General features: G+C 44.7%; 1 protein-coding gene across 2 annotated transcripts in view; it reads left to right on the plus strand.

The window, feature by feature from the left end:
- The window catches only part of DOCK5 (dedicator of cytokinesis 5), a 235,271-nt gene that overhangs the window by 79,766 nt on the left and 132,928 nt on the right, over positions 1-22,577 (plus strand). For both annotated transcript variants that reach the window (XM_007477822.3, XM_056814520.1), the window contains exons 3-4: positions 14,307-14,347; positions 22,106-22,161. In XM_007477822.3, the coding sequence (XP_007477884.2) occupies positions 14,307-14,347; positions 22,106-22,161 (97 nt within the window). The remainder of the gene's footprint in view (positions 1-14,306; positions 14,348-22,105; positions 22,162-22,577) is intronic.

Below are 22,577 nucleotides of genomic sequence, written 5' to 3' on the forward strand. Positions count from 1 at the left end.
GGAGGGGACAGTTTGCCAAAAGCTTAGAGTCGGATTGTCTCTTGTGCAGCTGCAAGGGGACAGGTGCTCGCCCCCTGCCTGCCACCGATGGGCAGGTACTCCTAGTTCTTGGCTCCATTGTTGTCATCTTTGGGATGGCAGCCTCTGTCCGGAGAAGTGATGTCAAGAGGACTTTGTACACACAAGAAAACTCTGCAAATGCTCATCTGAGTGTTTGCACACTCTCCACCCAGCCTGCGATTTTCTCTTTCCTTTTATGAAATAAAAAATAGGCTGGATGGAAACACCCAAGTGCACTCACTCACTAATGGACTGGGGGGTGATCCTGGCAGGCTTTCCTGGCCCCAGGGACTCCCTGTTTCTTTCAGCTTCCTTTAAAACCTGCCTCTGGGGCTTCTCACTCTGCACCCTGGGTTCCACCCTTCCTCTGGAATTGGTGTGCAACATCTCTCTCTCCCTGTCCTCCCTTAGATAATACAACTCCCTCTTTTCAGGCTCTCTTCTGAAGATTTATTCACTGGTCAAAAAAGAACCACATTCAGATTCAGGCTCTGATACTTCCTTCCTGTGTGACTTTGGGCAAGTAAATTCACCTCTCTGGGCCTTTTATAATGAGGGAATGGGATGACTCTTGGTCCCTTGTTGTTCTAAATATATAGCTAGCTGGTGTGCTGGATGGAGTGCCATACTTGAAATTGGGAAGACCTATTTTCAAATCTGGCTTCAGCTGCATGACCCTGGGCAAGTCACTGAATTTCTCAACCATAGATTTTTTTTTAACTCTTACATTCTACCTTAGAATCAATACTGTGTGTTGGTTCCAAGGCAGAAGAGCTGTAAGGACTAGGCAATGGAAATTAAGTGACTTGCCCAGGATCACCCACCTCTGGGAAGTGTCTGAGGCCAAATTTGAACCCAGAACCTCCTATCTCTAGATCTGGTTCTCAATCCACTCAGTCACCCAGTTGCCCCCCAACCATAGATTATTTAAAAATTCCTTACCTTTATCTTAGAATCAATACCGTGTGTTAGTTCCAAGCAGTAGTGTAGCAAGGACTAGGCAATGGGGGTTAAGTGACTTGCCCAGGGCCACATAGCTGAGGCCAAACTTGAACCCAGTCTGTCTCTAGGCCTGGTTCTGTATTCACTGAGTCACCTAGCTGCCTCTCTGACCACAGATTTTCAAGTTATTTAACCTCTTAGAAATAGGGTGGAAACAGAAAAACCTGAGTTCAAAAATCTATCCCAGAAAATTTGTAACTGTGTGAATCTGGTCAAGCGATTTCTCTGGGACTCAGTTTCCTCATTTGTAAAAGGAGAAAATTAGGCTCTGATCCCAAAGGTCCTTTCATGTCCAAGTCTGTGATCCCATGACAATGTGTTGAAGGAAAAAGATGACAGGTGGTGAACCCCCTATTCCACTATTATTTTCATGATATCATAAGAAATTGAAGAAGTCCTCAGAATGCAAGTGGGAGGACACAGAGTCACAAAGGATGGCCAGACATCTTTATCAAAGGAAGCCTTGGAATGATCAATGGGATTATGGATCTCTTGGAATTTTTGAGCATAGAGCCATCATCTCAGCTTCTTCTCTTATCTTGCTACTCCAAACATGGCGAGAACTGGGGGAGAGTGGCAGAGCCCCATGGTGGGATTTCTCTTGAAAGGGAGAAGTCTGAAGCAGATTGGCTCTTGATTTCTGGAGAAGACACTAGCTGGCTACCTCGGCCAAGCTCTCCTGGCCCAATTCAGATCATGATTGGGGATGATATTTATTGTCAAGAACTGGCATGCCGTGTCTTCTTCTGCCCAACCACTCCAGCTTCAGACCTTGGGATTTTCAAGCATCCCCTTCCCCAACTAATCACTAAGCTCTGCAACAAGGATTATTTAATTAATTTTCTTTGTGTTGCCTAACACAGCACTGAGCATACAGATGGTGCTTAATAATTGCTTGTTGATTTGATTCAGGGCCAATGCCCTGGACTCCGATCTTTCCTTTCTTTGGCCTGAGCCTAGATTAATTCTCAAGCTTTGGTTCTATCTGGGAAGACTCAGGTCCCAATGGGAAAGCACTTTAATGCTCCCACCTTCTGTTTTTCTGTCACCCTGTGCTCCTTGGTCACTGAATGGTTCATTCACAAGGCGATTGGGTAAATCTGGGGAACCTGACCTTTAAGAATGTCCTGAGAGGTTTTCTCAAGGAAATCGAAAGCCAAGAATCCAGGCACCTTCCTTACTGGTTTTTTGGTCTTGCACTGAGTCATCTTTCCTGCCCTGAGCTGGGAGCAAGGTACATTCCCCCTGGTAGCTCCTCTTCACCTCTGACTCACGAGTGAGTGTGAATCAGGAAGCAGACAAGAGATGGGAGTTTTGCTTCTGCCTGCTGGTTCTGGATCTCTAGGCAGGACACCCCCCTCCCCCTGGACTGCTCTTTCCTCCTCTCTACAGTGAGAGAAGCTGCCCTAAATGGACGCATTTCAGGAGTCTTCCACTTTCAAAAATCAGCTCAGCTGTCTCCAGCTCATAAGAGTAGGTGTTTAATAAGTGATTACTGAGGCTCAATAAATCATTTCCTTTGTGAGTTTATCGATGGATAGATGAATGGCAAAATGAATGGAAAAGTATGTGTAAGCTACTTGAAGATACAGACTTTATCATTTTGCCAGCACATAGTAGGTACATTTATTAATTTTTTCTTGGATTTTATTTTTATTATTCTTTGTTTTTAAACCCTTATCTTCCATCTTGGAATCAATACTGTGTATTGGTTCCAAGGCAGAAGAGCAGTAAGGGCTAGGCAGTGGGGGTCAAGTGACTTGCCCAGGGTCACACAATTGGGAAGTGTCTGAGGCCAGATTTGAACTCAGGACATCCTGTCTCTAGGCCTGACTCTCAATCCATTGAAGTAGCTAGCTGCCCCCATCATCATTAACTTAGAAGTATCCATGTTATTCCACTGATAGAATGTAAGCCTGTAAGGGCAGGCACTGTTTCTTTTTTGCCTTTGTTTCCCCAATGCCCAGCACATAATAGGCACATGACAAATGCTTGTTGATTTGAAAGCAGAACAGGTAGATGACAGCAAAGGCAAGACAAACGTTTTCCATCCCCCTTGAGTCCAGGTCAACTAGTTGTTTTGTACTTGACCCAGCAGTGCTTGGGGACTTCCCACATCTGTCTGACCTTCACCCTGGGGCCCCCTTGTCAGCTGGCCCTTTCGGAATGGCTCAGACTGCTGATGTGACTGTTTAGAGAGATGGGGGGGGGGGCAGGAGGAGTGTGTTTATGAGAAAGCTTCATCCAAAACGGAGCCGGGGCCCAGGACCTCCTCCCAGAGATGGCCTTGGAAGAGGGAGGCAGCATGACCTAACTCACTCCTCTGGTCATGAGGCTGCCAAGTTGGGAAATGCAGCTTTCCTTCTCAGCTCTGAGAAGGAGACTGAAAGAGAGAGGGATCGTGGGCTGTCACTTTAGATGGAGATAGTTGGCTAGAAGTAGATACAGGTAGAGCTATACAGGTAGAAAGCTGAGTAGATAGACAGATAAAGAGAGAGATGGACAGAGGAATGGGTGGATGAATGAATGGATGGATGGATGGATGAATGGATGGATGGATGGATGGATGGATGGATGAATGGATGAAAGGATGGAAGGATGGATGAATGGATGGAAGGATGGGTGGGTGGATGGCTGCTGGAGAAGGAAAGGGCGCATGTCCTCACACCTACTTGGTGTGAGTGAGTGAGTGTGTGTGTGTGTGATAGGAGAAATGAGAGACAGAGAGGAATAGAGGCAGAGACAGACAACAAGAGACAAAGAAAGGGAGGGAGAGAGAAAGAAAGAGACAGAAAGGAGGAGGCAGAGGGAGGGAGGGAGGAAGAGACAGAGGAATAGAGGCAGAGAGAGATAACAAAAGACACAGAGAGAGAGAGAGAGAGAGAGAGAGAGAGAGAGAGAGAGAGAGAGAGTCTTGAACCTGATTCTGAAATCCTGTTTATTCTCTCCCATTTATCTGTTTGTTTCTTTACTTTTCATGTGCATGTTGTTTCCCTTAATAGAATGGGAGCTTCTAGAGGGCAGCATGGTTTCATTTTTTCCTTTGTATCCCCAACACTCAGCACATTGTTTTTGTTTGTTCTTCCTGAGACCTAATTGGTGTCATGGACTCCCAAATGAGAAAACTCCCTTTACCAGTACTGACTGATGTTTGCTCTGAAACTTCTAGTCTCAGAGGTTTCCTTAGGGTGGTTTGAGGGTTGAGGTGAGATGACTTACCCAAGATCACACATCAAATATGAGTTAAAGGCATAACGATAAGCCTGGTCTCCCTTATTCCAAGCCCTATCCCTTCTATGCTCTGCTCGGTCCCTTTCAGTGGGTGCTTGGGACAGAGGAGACCCTACTTACATACCTGTAAACTGATTTGAATGGAGCCTGCCTGAGTTCTTTACTGAAAAGGTGTCCTTGAATTAGGGGTTTGTTTGTTTTATTAGGAAAGGATCATTAACCATTTATGTTCCTTGGAGTCCATTGGCATTCTGGGAAAGCCTATGGATCCAGAAGCTTGTTATACCTATGGGCTAACCCCTTTGGTGCGAGGGCTTGCCAAGATCTTTCAGGGCTGCTCCTCCACCTTTAGTGTTCAACTGTCACCTGTGGCTCCAGGAATTGGTAGCATGTGCAGCAGCCACACTCTGGTAAACCATCTACAGATGGGATAGACCAAGCCAAGGATACACAACAGGTCTCAGACCTGGCAATGAGTTCCAGGGATGGGAAGATTTCTCTGATGAAATGGGCAGAGAAGAATAGTTTGCAGTCTGTGGCATGCTTTAGAGCCTTGGTCAGACATCAGAGACTCCAAGGTCACCCACTGCATCCCAAGTCATCACCAATCATCATGACTTTTGTCTTGCCACTGGACTTGGATGACTGGGAGAGAGAGACAGAGACAGAGAGAGAGAGAGAGGGAGGGAGACAGAGAGACAGAGAGAGGGAGGGAGAAGAGAGAGAGAGAGAGAGAGAGAGAGAGAGAGAGAGAGAGAGAGAGAGAGAGAGAGAGAGAGAGAGAGAGGGAGGGAGAGAGAGAGAGAGAGAGAGGGAGGGAGAGAGAGAGAGGGAGGGAGGGAGGGAGGGAGAGAGAGAGAGACAGAGAGAGAGACAGAGAGAGAGAGAGAGAGAGAGAGAGAGAGAGAGAGAGAGAGAGAAGCAATGACTTTATGCAGTTCTGTCTCACTTAAAACCAACTCAGGTATGAATCGAGACATCATCACCCTCTGATGTCATTGGTCCCCCTTGAAACAAAGGATAAATGATAATAGCTAAAATGAAACAGAAGGTTATAAATAAATCCAGTAATATTTATATTAATCAACAAAGTCAGGACTCAAATCCATTTCCTTTGACTTAAATTCTAGTGTTCTATCATAGTTTAATGAATAACATCCTGGGCACAGAGTGAGAAAAATTTGGGTTCAAATTCTGTTTAGAGTGATGAATTTGCATGGAGGTAGAAACTTTCCACCAAAGTCTCATCCACTTATAATCTGTGTGACCTTGGGCAACAGAGCAGTTCAGTTCTCTATTTCTATTTGCTTCTTTATAGAACCCCTTCAGACTGGGGCCACTACATAGCACAGTAGAGAGAGTTCCAAGCCCCGAGTCTTGACCTGGGTGGTTTCCAGTGTGACCTCTGATACTTCCCTGGGCAAGTCTTTTAACCCCAATTGCCTAGCCTTTGCCACTGTTCTCTTAGAAATGATAGTAAGCTAGAAGGTAAAGGGTTAAACCAATCAGACTACAAGCACTCACCAACCATTTACTATGCCAGATTCCATGCTATGCACTAGGGCCTCAGCTCTCAAGAAACTCACCTTCTTTTTGGAAAGATCCCATGTAAGTGATCAGGTACATTGAAGTATTCATGGTCCAAATGGAAAGCCACCTCAGTGGTGGGAAGAAGTATAAGGAGGGGCACAGAGGACCGGAAAAGGCCTCCTGCAGAAGGTGGGGATTTGAGCTGAGTCTTAAAGAGAAGTCAAGAAATGAAGGTGACTTGATGGGTCTCCAGGGACCCCTCCAGCTCCATGTCATTGTTCCCTTTGGCTTCCTCATCACTCTATTGTCTTCCCACTTCCACTCAATCCACATTATCAAGCATTTATTGAACACTTGATGGCCCATCCTGGATGGAGTCTAGTCAATAACAGAAATTGATCCCGGTCCAAAGAAAGCCAGGTCCAGTTTATATATTTTGCATGTGGTTAATAAAACCATCATGCCCATCTCATGGTTGAAATCTAGACAGGTCAATGCCTACTTTTAGGGAAGGATAATGGAAGCAGTATAAATTAGAAAATAAAAGCATGGCAGAGCTCCAGCCATCTCATTCATCTACCCAGTAGCGGTTGCCATTTTGTCTAAGATTCTACCCTTTGATTATTGCTCAGTAAATCCAGGGCCCAGGAGCCATCTTTGGAGGCAGAATTGGAGCACACATAAGGGGGCCCTCTTTCAGGGTGTGATCTCATTTTCAGATTAATCCCTCCCCTTGGAAATGGAAAGAATCTGAATTGGGCAGCTTTTTGAATCTTGAATATGTTCTGTATTAAATCTTATTTTTAAGAAATTCTTAACTTCTCTCTTAGAATCAATACTGTGTGTTGGTTCCAAGGCAGAAGAGCAGTAAGGGCAAGCTAGGTGATGGGGATTCAGTGACTTGTCCAGGGTCTCATCATTAGGAAGTGTCATGAGGCTGGATTTGAATCCAGGAACTGCCATCGGTAGACCTGGCTCACAACCCACTGAGCCACCTAGATACCCCATATTAAATCTGCTTTTAAGCTTCTCCCTAATCAGTACCTTCTCCCTGGAATTTCCTCCTGACCTCCTATGACTTTTCCCTCATGTAAATGTTTCTTTCCTAACTTTGAACTTTTCCTCTTTCATAAAGAATTCTTTTTATAACAAATATATTAAAAATTTTCAATTAGCAAGCATTTTTCTTCCTCCCACATTCCCTACCATTAAAAAAATAAATAAACAGAACACTTGTAATGAATATGCAAACAAAACAAATTGCCAAGTTGGGCAAGTTTAAGAAACTCTAACCTTTCCCCATGCCTTAGTCTATTGGGAACTCAAAATGGAGAGGACCTCTTCCTGCTGAATAGGCAACCCACTAGAGTCTTGAGCTCCTTTGAAGGAGGAGTTCAGCTGGATGCTCTCCCCATTTCCACCTAATTGTGCTGCTTTGGGACATCCTGCACCGTGTGAATGACTTCCTCCCAGCACTTTGATTCTCTTATCTCACATCATAACTTTAGTGTCAAATAGGAGTTTTTGCTTTATCTGGAAAATACTAGTGAACCATTGAAGATACTTGAGCAAGAGAGTGATGATGGCGGATGTGTGCCTTAGAAAGATTCAGGGGGCAGGATAGCTCACAGCAGTGTGTAGGGGAACCGTATTGCAGCAGTCCAGCATCTGAACTAGGATGGCAGCTATGTGAGTGGTGAGATGGGATTGGTTGGTTGGTTGTTGTCTTTCCTACTCAAAAGAGGACCAAAATGACATGGCTACATGTGGCCAACTATGACTGGTCAGACCAATCGGAGCACAGAAGGCTCTGTCCTAGGTTGGGTGCAAATAGCCTGTATGAACACTTGGGACAGAGATGGCTCTACATGTGTGCATCTGACATCTCTTCTGAGCTTCAGCAGATCTGCTTTGCTCATGGAGTCCACAGCCTTCTTTGAGGTGGGTGCACCATGCTGGATGATCTGTGCCCGTGTCTCCCAGGCCTCACAACGGGTACCAGAGTTCTTCAGAGAGACCTTGAGTGTGTCCTTGTATCACTTCTGATCTCTGCGTGTGGTGAGAATAAGAAAGATGTGGAAGCAGAATGAGCAGATGTTGTAATTGATTGGATGGGGATGAACATTGAGGGAAGGACTGGGGTTCAAATTCCAAAGCTCTGAACTTGAGCCACATGAATGACGAAGGAGAGGCAGATTTAGGAGGGAAAAAAAATCCATTCCACTTCATGGGAGGGATGGCCATATACATAGATTGGGTGGAGGCGATCATTGAGTCCATGGCAGCCAATAAGGAAAGAAGGAAGGAGGGAAGCTGGCTTTGACCTATATCCCCTTATTTATATATATGTATATATAATATAAATAATATATAAATATATAAAATAAATTATATATATAACAGATAATAATTATATATAAATAATATACAAATATATAATAACACATCATATAAATAATATATAAGTAAATATATAAAGTATATTTATATATATTTAAACCCTTACCTTCTGTCTTAGAATCAATAGTGTATATTGGTTCCAAGGCAGAAGAGCAGTAAAGGGCTAGGCAATTAAGTGACTTGCCCATGGTCATACAGCTAGGATGTGTCTGAGGCCAGATTTGAACCCAGAACCTCCCATCTCTAAGCCTGGCTCTCCATCCACTGAACCACCCAGCTACCCCCTTCCCCTTATATCTTGGTGATGTTATTCACTCCCATGGTTTCCATTAGCCTCTCTCAGCAGTTGGCTCCTCGATCTAAACATCCAGTGTTTTCCCAGAGCTCCCATCTCATCCTGCCAATCAATTCCACCACTGGTAGACATTTGGTGCCATCTCGGCAGCCCCTCGGGAGGAGGGGGCTCCCAGGACTTCCCTGGGCCGCCAGACCCTTGAACATGTTTATCTCACTTCCACCGGCTCGGGGAAGGGCTGTGTTGAACGCCGTCCTGCTGCAGCTTCTGTTCCAGCGGACGATGCTGGATGGGAACGGCTGGCTTTTGTTATTCTCAGGGCAGTGTGACTGCTCTGAGCTCTTCCTGCAGACATGGCAGGACATGTGTTTGCCACACCATGTGCTGCACCAAGAGTAATAGGAATAGCCTGCACTCGGGTTCGCTGGGCACTCGGCCACGTTACCTCGTTTGTGATGCACAATAGCTCCGGGAAGTCGTTCCTAGGAATGTCGTATTTCTATTTTGTAGAGGGGGAGGGAGATGCCAGAAAGGGACAAAGACTTCCCTTACTCCCACGGCTAGCAAGCAGTGACCAAGGCAGGATTTGAACCTGAGTCTTCCTGACTCCGGAGCTCAGCTTTCCATCCATTATTAGCACGCTGCATCCATCCCAGAGTTTATAAGAGCAGTTGATGACAAATTTATTATTTATTAAGTGCTTATTTTGTGCTCAGCCCTTGAGGTAAAAAAGAACAAGAAGACAGTCCTGGCTCTCAAGGGTCTAAAGGTTCTCACTGGAGAAAACAACCCAGAGAGACCTTTTGGCTGCTGGGTAGATAAAAGGACCAGAGGTGTGATAGATAGACAGACCCCAGTGGATGGAGCGCCAAGCCTAGATTCGTCTTCTTGACTTCAGATCAAGCTGTGTGTCTCTGGGCAAGTCACTTCACCCTGTTTGCCTCAGTTTCCTCATCTGTAAGTTGAGCTGGAGAAGGAAAGGGCAAACCACTCCAGTATCTTTGCCAAGGAAACCCCAAATGAAATCACGAGGAGTTGGACAAAACTGAAAGGATTGACCTCCAAATATGATCCTTCCCTTGGTGGTCTCATCAGCTCCCAGAGATTTAATTCTCTCAATAGAATTGGTCCTCAGATCTGCTCATCCAGCCCTAAACTTAGCTCTGCTCCCCTCCAATCTTGCATCTCTCACTACTTCTTAGATATCTGGAGCCAGACGCCCAGGTAACACGTTCAAAACTGAACTCATCTCCCATCCACCCAGACTCTGCCTTCAAACTTCCCTATTCTCATTCCAACCTGGATTTCAGTTCTCTCACCCCAGCCGCCCATGGCAAAACTGTGGCGAAAGTCTGGTCACTTCCCCTTTATGACATCCCTTGAAGTACCCCTTCCTCTCATCCAGTGCTGCCCCCACATTAACTCTCCTTTCCTTAAACTCTGTAATAGCCTGCTGATTGCTTGTCCTTCCTCCTCCTCCCCATCTTCCCCTTTACTGCCAAAGTGATTGAACTAAAATCTGTAGGTCTGACTATGTTTCCCCGCCCTACTCCAAGAAACTGCAGTGGCTCCCTATTACCTCCACAATCAAATAAAAAAATCTTCTCTTTGGCATTCTCATTCTTTCATAATCTAGCACCCACCTCCTGCCTTTCCAACTTTCTTTTTTTTTTTAAACCATCCCCTTCTATCTTAAAATCAAGACTATGTATCATTTCTAAGGCAAAGGAACAGTAAGGGCTAGGCAGTAGAAGTTAAGTGACTTAACCAGGGTCACACAACTAGAAATCAGAACCTCCCCTCTCTGGGTCTGGTTCTCAATCCACTGAGCCACTCAGCTACTTCCAACCCACTTTCTTACACCTTATTCCCAGTCACATATCCTTTGGCCCACTGAGCCCACCCCATTGCTCTTTCTCCAATAAGGCATGCCATCTCTTGAGTCTGGATAGCTTTCATTACTGTCCCCCTGGAAAAAACTCTCCCTCCTCAGCTCCACCTTCTGGCTTCCTTGGAGTCCCCGCTAACATCTTGCCTTTCCCAGTGACTCTTCATTCTAGTACCTTCCCTCCAGAGATGATTTCCCCTGGAGCCTCAATATCACTTGTTTGTGCATAAATGTTGTCTCCATTGGATGGGGACCTCCTTGAGAGTAGAGACTTCCTTGTAAGCTCTAGCACCATGCCTGGCATAAAAGAGGCAATTAATCAAGCCTTATTGAGTACCATCAAGGATGGAAAAGCTCTTGAATCCTTACGATGCTTTGGGGTGCCTGCCCCCCAAAACGAGGGAGCATCCACTGCTGGGAAGTGGAGATAGGTCTAGGGCTAGTCATGGGGTACACGGTCTAGGCTTCTTCCAGCAGGGAAGTATGGGGAGTGGAGCCAAGCCAGCATCTAGTCAGGAAGAAAGAAAGGAAAGGAAGGGAAGTGAATAGGAGCAGGCTCTGGGCCAACCTCCCATCAGATGATCGTAGATGTAGGGCTGGAAGCGAACTAAGAATATTTCTTGGTCAACCCCCTGGCAGGGAGAGGAGGAAATTAAGCCCAAGAGGCAACCTGTTTAAGGTCACTCCAGTAATAAGTGACAGACATGGACTACCCTATTGGGCTGATTTCTGCTCTCATCTGGTACCATGGAAGAGGCAGCCAGTTTAATGAATGAAGTATGGTAACAAACCTATATAGGAGAGGCATTGTAAGGTGGTAGATAGATAGGGAGCCAAAGGGGAAGGAGTACCCGGGTTCTAATCCCACCTTCTCAGCATACCAGTTGTGTGACTCTAGATGAGTCCCCAGGGCGCCCACATTCTGGTCACTCTTGGCAACTCTACAAAGATTAGTTATTAAACAGTTGCTAAGAATGGGAAGATTGAATGAATGAATGAATGAATGAATGAATGAAAATCATTTGTTGATTATCGGCTATGTGATTGGAATTGTGTTAAGAAAATCTAAATACTAAGTGAGGAATACTTTAAGAGCTTACATTCTAAGAGGACAATACAGTACATCTAGGGGAGAGGTGACCAGGGAGGGAAGAGTGTTTTGTTTCCAGAATTCAAAGGGATGGCCAGTGGAGCCATAAGATAATTGATTGGCACTCTTTTTCAGATGCTATAGTGGTTTTGATGTGATTGTTTTCCAAAGTAAGAAATGGGGAGTAGTAAGTATAGATGAGGCTAGGAGCATGATGGTGATTGGCTATTGGATGGTGCTGCAGCAGGGCAGATGGCAAGATGCTGAGATCCCGAATGTTTCTGTTTTCTCTTTCAAAGACAATGATATGTTAATAGGAAAGATTTTTTAAAACCTGGTTTTTAGGGAATGGAAACCACAAATAATCTACTAGAAGGTCAGGCAGCATCTGGCCACCTTCACTGAGGTCAGGTCATGATGTTGTCTTCGTGCCAAGCCTGGAAATGATGGAGCAGGAATCCTGTTCATCACTGAGTTGTAGTAGATGGCTTCTGAGATCTCTTCCAACTTGGAGATGTCTTGTGATTTTTTTTCCCTCATCTATTAAGGGAGAATATTTTTTTTCTGAAATTCTGGAATTTTCAGCACTTGAGTCTCTTGAGGCTTGCAGAAGAAATGTGGAATATTGGAGAGGGGCAGTGTGATGCAGTAGATATGAGTACCTTACTGCCTGGGAAGCCATTGCGGCAAGCCACCTAGCTGGACTAGAACTAAGACCTCCCACCCCCTTTAAATCCAGGTTTATCAAGAGAAAGAGATTTTCACTTAAGGCCAGTAAACTTGTTCGTAAAAAATGTAATAACTATATTTCAAAATAATCTTGTAATCCATTGGGTTTTATTTTACGCATACATAAAAGCATGATTTCTTTTTTCTATGCTTTTAAAAACGATTTATAAAAAGGATCCTTAGGCTTTTCCAGATTTCCAAGAGGGTCCAGGACATGAAAAAGGTTAAGAACTGTCCTGGGTAGCCAAGAGCTTGGGAGTCCATCATGGCTTTCCTTAAGAAATCAGTGTCATTATTCATTATTGTGTCAATATTAATTATTATTATTGTTATAATGATGTTGTCATCCTCACTTTCTTCATCTGTAAAAGTCTTACTGCTTTTTTTCCTTTTTAAATTTTCTCTTATTCTGCCCTCAGCCAGCCCCAAAACAATGAGCACATACAGAGCAGAATGATCCATGAAGCTGTTGCTGCAATCACTCTCTGCTTGCTTTCCTTTCTGCCTATATAAGTCCCACCTGTGCTTTCCAAGCTCTCCTACTTGTTTTTATGATGCTTTCTGAACTTCTCTTCTTTTCTCTTCTCTATTTAAAAGGGAAGAAAGAGGACTTGATTTATTGAACTGTCATCTCTCTGAGGTCAGGAGTAGTTTTGCATTTTGTCTTTATGGGCTCATAGCAGGGACTTAATTCTTTATTAAAATAGATGTAATGACTACAAGAATTTAAATGGAAAACAAAGACGGACATTAATTATAATGAACAAAGTTACTTCTGGAGAAGGAGGCTAAGCTTGGCCCAATGAAAGTACAGAATTTAGGGTTTCAAATTCTCCCTCTAATGCTTACTAACTGTGGTACCATGAGCAATGATTTTTAAGATCTAGATTCAAATCTTGGTCCTACCACCTACTACCTGGATGACCTTGGAGAAGTCACTTAACCTTCCTGAGCCTCAGTTTCCTTACTTGCCAAATTTTAAAATCTGGATTCAAATCTTGGTCCTACCACCTACTACCTGGATGTCCTTGGAGAAGTCACTTAACCTTCCTGAGCCTCAGTTTCTTTACTTGCCAAATGAAGGAGGTGGACCAGATGATCTCTAAAGTGCCCTATAGATCTAGTATCTCTGATGCTGAGATCCCTGGTCCTTGACTGACTAATCTGCAATATGAGATTGAGCTGGGTATCTTCTGAGGTTCTTTCCAGCTCAAGAGCTATGAGAACCCATGCTCTTTCTCTGCCTAGGAGATGAGAAAATGCATAGACAGGTCTGCTAAACCTATTTGATGAGTTGATTGGTTTTGTTGATCTGCCCTTCTCCCCATCCTCTTTTTTTTTCTATTCTTTGTTATACATGGTGGTTTGCTGGGTTGAGGAAGAAGAGGGATAAATTCAGAAATGAAGCTGATGTTTTTAAAAATCCAAAAGATTTCAAAAATATTAAAGGTTGTTGAATTTATTTTTTTTTAAAAGGCAATCAGGATTAAGTGACATGACCAAGGTCACACAGCTAGTGTCTGAAGCTGGATTTGAATTCAGGTCTTCCTAACTTCAGGTCAATTCACTGCACCACCACTGCCCCAAATTTGCCCAAATTAACTGGAGGTGATATATGCCTCAATTTCCCAAGCCAATCCAACAAGCTTCCAAAGGGAAAGTGTAGAAAAGGGTCATGGCAGTTTTTCCTAAAAAGAAATGTGGTTATTTGGGAAGTGATCATAGGAATAATAATAATAAAAATTGAACATTTATAGAGCACGTTGAAGTTTCCAAAATATATTGTATAATTATCTCATTTGAACCGCAGAACAGGTACCCCAGGGGTATGTATGACACGGGTCACACTCTGCATCATGGGTACTGGGACTTCCCCCACAGTAATGAAATCCCACATCCTTTACGTCCAAGAAAAATGAGCCCTTCCAGTTCAGTCCGCCTCATCCAGTGGGCTGTGGCTTGTTTGTTCTCCTCAGTTTTATACCCCTCCTGGCAATGGAAGGATCAGGTTGCCCCTTGCCAAGATCTGTGGCTTGTCTTTGTTTGGCTAAAGGATTGTGTGTTCTTTTGTGCCCTGACAGGTTGGTTCAGAGGATATACGCTGAGAAATCAGTCCAAAAAGGTACGCTTTTCCATTTGCTTTTTTTGCTCTGTAGTTATCGGAACTTTTTCCTACTTTGCTTATGTTCCAGGGTAAGTTCTAAGCTGTCCAATTAGGCTACGCTCACTGATTTTTCTCTACTCCAAGGCTCGACCTCGTTTAGAAGCCAAAGCAGATTCCCAGATCTCACTCAGGACTGCCAATAAGACATTGAAACACGATCTTCTGGGAAGCATCCCTGGAGCACCAAGCATTTATTAAGCACCAACTCTATACCCTGGGCTAGGCTGGGAATTTCCCTTTGGGGAACCAGCCAGTTTGGGAGGAGGGAAGGGCATCATTCAAGGCTGGAGAAGAGGAGAGTGATTTTTTAGCCCTTGCCTCCTCTTAGCGTCCATCCTAAAAAAAGGCAAGAGAGTAGTAAGGGCCAGGCAGTGGGGCTTAAATGCCTTTTGCTTAGGAATAGCTGGGAAGTGTCTGAGGCCACATTTAATCTCCAGAGCTGGCTCTCCATCCTCCAGGCCGCCTAGCTACCCCTTCTTAGTGTCTGTTCTAAGACAGAAGAGCGGCGAGGACTGGGTGATTGGGGTGAAGTGACTCGCCCAGGATCACGCGTGAGGAAGTGTCCGAGATGAGGTCTTTCTGCCCTTCCTCTGCACATCTAGAAAGGAGTTGCTGTAGCCCTCGACAAAGGCGCACTCACTGCTTTCCCTGAGGCCATTCCTTCCTCTTCCCCATGACTCCAAAGCCCCAGTTTGTCCTTTAGCCATGGCTAGATCCTGGGACCAAAACCCCGTTTCCCTTTCCTCCTTCCCTAACAAGACCAATGGCCCCCCAACTGCAGCACCTGTCCAGACCACAAGACGAAGCCCCAGTAAATCCTGGCAGAGCATCAGGACTTTGCTGTCAGGTCTAACAAATGACCTCCCGCATCACTGACCAACAGGTGTGAGAACTTCCCGACCCCCTTGGGGCCATCCAATGAGCTTTACCCAAGTTCCCCAACTTTGACCAATTAGAGGCGACCTAAGTTACCTCATCCCAGACCATCCCCCTTTAAAAGATTGCCCCCCCTTCTCCACCCCGGGGGATACCCCCAGCCATCTGTAGGTTGTGGGGTCTCCCCTTATTCCCCCTTCCTCTTCCTCCCCTTCCTTTCCCACAATAAAGCTTCGTCTCATTAGCCTCCGGTCGGACCTCCCGTCAGACAGATCTGACAGCCATGACTCCTTCCTCACCACAAAGAGGCTAGGCTTAGGGTGTCTCCCCAAAATGCCAAGTCACCGTTTCATCCTCCAGAGTCCTACAGGACATCGAGGCAATTTGGGCTCTTGGAGACTTTGCCAGAGGACTACAAGCCCTGATAGATTCTGGCAAAGCTAGAGAGAAATCAGGTGTTGTCTCAACAGGGAATTATCCTTCCAGGTCCGTCTGGTTAATCGTAGCAAGGCGAACCCCCAGAGTCTACCATATTCCACGTGGCTATCCCTGCCACCAAAGGTGCAGAGGGAAGGCTGTGATCTAACTTGATTGAGCCCATAAATCACAGGTCATTCAACGTGGTCAGTGAAGGTAATTCACAAAAACAACTTTCAACAGGAAACAGATGGAATGGTCCAAGGGGAGTCAGAGCTCCTGGGTTTGAATCTATCTCTTATTAGCAGAAGGGGTTCTAGATTTGGATCCTGGTTTTATTGTGTGCAACTGTGGGAAAATCCATCTCAGAATCAATATTGTGATTGGTTCCAAAGCAGAAAAGGGGTAAGGGCTAGGCAATGGGGGTGAAGTGACTTGCCCAGGGTCATGCAGCTAGGAAGTGTCTGAGGGCAGATCTGAACCCAAGACTTCCCATCTTGAAGTTAGGGTCTCAATCTACTGAGCCACCCACTTCTTATTGTCCCCACTTCTTATTTTTCTGATCATGTAAATGAGGGGATTGGATTAAAATACCTTTAAAGGTCTCTTCTAACTCAAAATCCATGATTCCACAAAGTCACTTAACCTCTCTGACTCAGTTTCTTTGACAGATACTCTAGTCAAAATCTCAGAAACTGGAAATATCCAGAGCAGGAAGGGCAGGGTGGGTGGATACTTTTCCTGTCTCCTAAATTATTTTCACTTGAACCCATTTAGATTTTTGCCTTCACATATATGCTTTACAATAAAGTCCCACAATTTACCCTGAAATGGAAGTTTGCTTTAAAAAAAATTCACCCTCTCATCTCAAAAAAATAATAAATCCCTTTATGTTCCTCTTCAATTCTGATGTTAAATTCTCAGCTACCTCATGTACTTTAGTTAGAAGAAACAGGCTAAGCCACAAGATCTTATGTGCATAAGCTGGAAGTGGGACCTTTGTAGATATCAGCTCCAACTGTCTTCATTCAACAAATGGGGAAACTGAGATCCAGAGTAAAATGACTTATCAAAGCTCACACAGAAGAATCCTGGCCTTTCCGACTTCACTGTTGCCCCAGGACCAAAGTCTCCATCTCATTTTTCAATTTTATTTTTATTCTCTCACTGACTTTGTGCCAAAGCATCTTCACTGTCTTTGGGTCCAAACCCAAGTCAGAATATGACTGAGGAATCTCCAAAGCAAATAACATCTAATCATAGTGCACATCCCTTTTTCTGAGCTGCTGTGCTGGCTGTGACAGCTGATCTACATACAGTACAGAAGCTGGCACCTGGCTTGACTTGGCTTTCAAGTCCTCAGTGATGCTGCTGCTAACTAAAGAAGCCAAAAGACAATTCGATTTTCCCAGGCTTGGAGTTCTAAATCTGTTAAGTACACACCAAGCACTGGACGCTTCTTGTTCATTCATTTCCAACTCTTCAAAGAAATTGACTTTTTAAAAAGCGAGCTCAGACAAGAAGATTGAAATCTGGAGACACACAAAGCTCTTGACTTTCATTTCATGGGCATAATGCTGCCTGGGGAATGAGAGTCCCCGAAGGATGAGGCGAATCTAAATTATATGACCCAGGCAGCGGAGCTCTGGGGACTTGAGAGTCAGGGGGCCTGGGGCTCCTTCCAAACCCACCATTGTCTGGCTGTGCAACTTTGGAGAAGCCATGGAGCTTCTGGAGGCCCTCCTGATCAAGCAGGAGCTGAAGCAGAAAAAGGAGCATCCAGTTCTAATGTTTCATGTTCTACCTGTGCTCTGTGGTCCCTCTCAGCTTGGAGATCTGTCCTAAGAATCCGAGCCATTCCTGGTCTTGGCATTCTCTGTTCTAAACCCCTTCTAGCTGACATTCTCTGTCCTAAAATCCCTGCTAGCTCTTGGCACTCTCTGTCCTAAAATCCCTGCTAGCTCTGGCACTCTCTGTCCTAAAATCCCTGCTAGCTCTGACATTCTCTGCTCTAAAGTCCCTCTTAGCTCTAAGAGTCTCTGTTCTAGTGGTCTACTCATCTCTAGTCTAGTGTTCTCACATTCTGTGTTCTGTATTCGGATTCTTTCCCATTTGGACACTCAGTAATTCCATGATCCATGGTTCCATGGCCAGTAGTACAAAGTTCTTTCCCCCAAAGGATGGGAGATTAGAGAAAGCGTGGAAGGCTGTTCCTTTGTCTGTGCATTTTTGTACGTTTTTATGAAGAAGGATGGATTTCTAAACCAGCAGCAGAGGGTCAAGTTCTAGATAATTCTCGATGGCTCAGAAGTCCGTCTCTACCTTAAGGCCTGCTGAATTCTTCCAGGAACTCTGCCAGGGGAAGCCTTTCTTGTCCCCTGACTGTTTAAGGTGACCTTTCCCTCCCACTGCATTACTGTGGGAAAGGGAGGCTCACATACTCCTTTTGAGAGGCCTTGAAATCTTCTCCTGGGAATGCTGATCCAGGAAAAATAAACTGACGTCCTGCCAATTGTCATGGACAAGATTTATCTGCTTCTACCTCTTCCTTGAGGGACCCGAGCCCCTTTGAAATCCTTTTAAGCCACACTGTGACCACTTCCTTGACTTCCCAGGCTCCAAGAGTCCATTTGGATGCCTATTATTTTAATGGGGACTTTGATGTCTTTTAGAAGCTGGATACTCTATGCGGAGTGGGTGATAAAATGTGGCGGATGTGTCCACTTCGGGAGCAAAGAGTATTTCAGGGCTTCATTATTGATCTGAGGTTGGACCGGAAGCATGGCTGGCCAATTGCTGGCTTAATTTTTGATTCAAGGGACTGGGGGGTTGGGGGGAGTCTAGCAGATGGGGATTGAATTGAGGCAAGATGGGATGTAAACCCGAACCTCAGCCTGGTTTACTCAGGATTTATGTGGTCCATAATGGCATTCTCCAATGCAGGCGTACCAAGACGCTCTGTCATCGGATGTCTGGTGCATACAAATTGATCACAAAATGTCTTAAAATCCTGTTGTGGCTTCCTACCTAGAAGACCATGATCTACTCTGTCGTTGTCAAGATCCTGCTCTTGGTTTCCAGTTGTCCCCTCCTCTTCCCTCTGCTTTCTCGACTAATTTAGGGACTGCGGTCATCGAATATAGGATGCTTAGCCAATTGGTCGACCCTATTCCTTCCTGATACTGGATTTCTTTGGGAGAGGAAATTGCCTGGCACCAACGATGATTACGTCTTGTTTAGCCCACCCTCACCCATGAGGGCTCCTCGGAGAACACAGGCTCATAGAGTTGGAAGGGACCTCAGGATGTTTTATAGATGAGGAGATGGATTGACTCAGGGTCACACAATGAGCAAGTTTCAGAGGCGTGTCTTTGGCACTCTTCTCTCCACTAGCGCCTAGTGTCCCCAAGCTGTACCAGCATAGGAAATACCCATGCATCAGGAACAGAAAACACGCTATTGGAGCCAACCCTCTCCTAGCTCTTGAGAGGCAGTCACGGCCAGAGAATGTCAGAATAAGGAACTATTAGGCCAGGGCTCTGAATTTCATCTGTACCATACGTAATGGGACATGTGTTTCATCTCCAGTAATGTGTAAGCCGCTTGAGATAGCATAGATAAAGAGATGGAAAATGCAGTGGGGACAACTTCCTCATTTTACAGCTGATTCATCAACCAAACCCAGAGAAGTTGTGACTTCAATAAATCAATATACAATCAATTAACATTTATTAAGCACCTTCTATATGCCAAGCACTGTGCTAAGTTCTGGGAATACAAAAAGGCAAAAGAAAGTCCTCACCCTCAAGAAGATTACAGTCTAATGAAAAAATAGGGTTTCTGGGGCAGCTGGGTGGCTCAGTGGATGGAGAGCCAGGTCTTAGAGCCAGGAAGTCCTGGGTTTAAATCTGGCCTGAGACGCTGCCTAGCTGTGTGACTCTGGGCAAGTCTCTTAGCACCCACTGCCCAGCACGTATCACTCTTCTGCCTTAGAACCAATGAACAGTATTGATTCTAAGAAAGACAATAAGGATTTTTTTTTTAAACCCTTACCTTCCGTCTTGGAGTCAATACTGTGTATTGGCTCCAAGGCAGAAGAGTGGTAAGGGCTAGGCAATGGGGGTCAAGTGACTTGCCCAGGGTCACACAGCTGGGAAGTGTCTGAGGCCAGATTTGAACCTAGGACCTCCCGTCTCTAGGACTGGCTCTCAATCCACTGAGCTACCCAGCTGCCCCCAAGGATTTTTTTTAAAAAGAAAAAATAGTTTGCTAATGCTACATGGTTGGAAACATTTAGACTGCTGGTGGCAGAAATTTTGACGAATCTCTTTTTGGAAATTCATTCTGTTTGCTTCTTTGCACTACGATGGAGTCTCCCAAGGGGTTGGATGTTGTGCTGCCACAACATGGTGGGATGTGAGTGTTGGATGGTACATTTGAGGCCATTCATGGCCAAGCCTGGACAAAAGAGCCTGGATCTATCACCTCCCTTTTCTCCCTGGATTCTTTTACCCTGCCTTCTCTCTGGAGCCCATTTCTTCAACTGAAAGCAATAGGAGAACTCTGATGCTGAATTGCCTTTCATTAGTATCTGAATAGAATGTAATGTGAGCCCCTGGTGAGTAAAAAGTGACCAAGTAATAAAGAGCAGCCATCATGGAGAATATCTGTGAAAGTGGAGAAAGGGCATTGAGCAGATCCTCAAAATGATTTCATGGGCTACACAGGGCAGAGCTGTGTGGTGCCTTCAAAGCTAAAATGTCCATGCTAAAGGCTTATTCGCCATCTTCCTATGGAATGGCAGTCCATCAAGGACTGGATTCGATATTGGAGGACCTGGTCTTGAATCCGGGCTGATAGCCTGTGTAACCTTGGGCAAGTCACTTGTACATGAGGCACTCTCAGGGTCTATGTGTCATCATTCAATGGGGTGGCTAGACTTTTTATAAGGTGTGCCATGTGGGACAGTGGAAAGAATGTTTGTAGGTATCTATTTTTATATTGTCCTCCGCCCTCCTTTGGAAGAGGAGCTCTTGAAGGGGGAGGGACTTTTACTTTTCTTTTTATCTCCAATTCCTCAGGTAGGATAAGTGACTTATTGACCACAGTGGACTATGGGACCCTTGTTTTGAATCCAAGCCCTACCACTTAACTCAATGCCTATAGGCAAGTTGTTTAACTTCTCTTAGACCCAAGTACCCCAACCATAAAGTGAAAGTGTTAGGATCAACCATGAACCTGTGAATGTGAGTTGATGCTCTCTGTTGATGCCATGACTACAAGTCTTCAGATTATCAAGGGATGAGGTAGAAGCCTCTGTTCTATTTCCATTAGCCCAAGATGGACTCCTAGAATATGAATCAAAATTGGCGAGCCTGGAAAGAATCCTTTGTAGCCTTGGCTAAGCCAGTGGAAGGTCATGGGAAGGCTTCATCCTTCAAATATAGGAAAAGAAGGGAAATCTAGATCTCCATTGTCTCACTTAGAAATTCCACAAAGGGTTGGGAAGCAAGATTTCTGAATGTCCTGGGGTATTGGTGTGAGGCCCAGTGGTGCATTTTCTTACCAAAATGAACCACTGCAGGCTACTGACAGATTGTGCCTTGGCTTCCCTTATTCTCTTTGCTGTGGATCTTATGCTATTCTTTTCATTCTCCAGTCACACAGGTTGCCACCATACTTGGAATAAACAGCCTCCCCCTCTCTGTCTCTTGTCATCTTTAGTTTCCTTGAAGGCAGCAAAAACACCTTGTGCACCACATTTTCCCTGATCCTCCCCACCCAACTGCCCCCAGTTATCTCATAAGTCCCTATTTGAGGAAGGATGGGAGTTGGTCTTTTGATTTCACAGTATAGAGAATGTAAGAGAACTCCTTTATCCATTTGCCTTCAGAGTCTTAGAGGATTGCTGAGAGCACGGGTTGCTTAAGTAACTTGTCAGGACTGAATAGCAGTTATGTGTCTGTACGGGTTAAAATATTAAAGGTTTGGACTAAATTTATAAGAGTGTGGTCGCCAAAAATTATTACTCAAGTCAGAATGACTATAGCAATTTATAAAATAGAGGGAATGAGTGAAAGTAAGGAAATGAGAGAGAAATCTTATAAAATATAATATTTGGAGTTATTATATATTAATTTTAATTTTACATGTCAGAGGCAGGTCTTGAACTCAGGGTTTTCTGCTTTCAAGATTGGCTCTTTTTTCACCCTGCCATAGCTGCCTTCTGTATATTTTGCCATATCTTCTTGATGGAATGTAAGCCGCTTCATTTTAGGATCTGTTTTTATTTTTATTTTTTATCATTGGGCTTAGCACAAAGCCTGGCATATAGAAGGTGCTTACTAGATGCCTGTTGGTTGTTGTTAGGTGTTTCAAGGTTGGGACTTTGCTACCATATAACCCCATATCTTCTCTTTGTAGGGGATTTTCCCTGAAACCTACATTCATTTGAAAGAGGCAACGGTGGAGGATCGAGGGTGAGTGCTTGTGAGGACACCTGAGAGGGTGGTGGTCAACTTGGGTGAGCATTAACAAATTTTCTAATTTTTCTTAAACCCTTACCTTCCATCTTAGAACCAGTACTGTGTATTGGTTCCAGGGCAGAAGGGTGGTAAGGGCTGGGCAATGGGGGTGAAGGGACTTACCTAGGATCTCACGGCTAAGAAGTATCTGGGGTCAAATTTGAATCCAAGATCTCCTGTCTCTGGACCTGGCTCTCAATCCACCGAGTCACCTGCCTGTCCCCCTGGCAAGGTTTTAATATCTCTTGAGTCCCTCATGAGTTAAATGGGGATAAGAATGCCTATAATGCCTTCTTCAGAGGGTAATTGTGAGGGTGTTGCATTGAGTCTTGAAATAAGAGGACCAGGGAACAGTTCTCACCTCTCTTGCT

The sequence above is a fragment of the Monodelphis domestica genome, chromosome 1 (genome assembly GCF_027887165.1).
Source record: "Monodelphis domestica isolate mMonDom1 chromosome 1, mMonDom1.pri, whole genome shotgun sequence".
NCBI classification, from domain to species: domain Eukaryota; kingdom Metazoa; phylum Chordata; class Mammalia; order Didelphimorphia; family Didelphidae; genus Monodelphis; species Monodelphis domestica.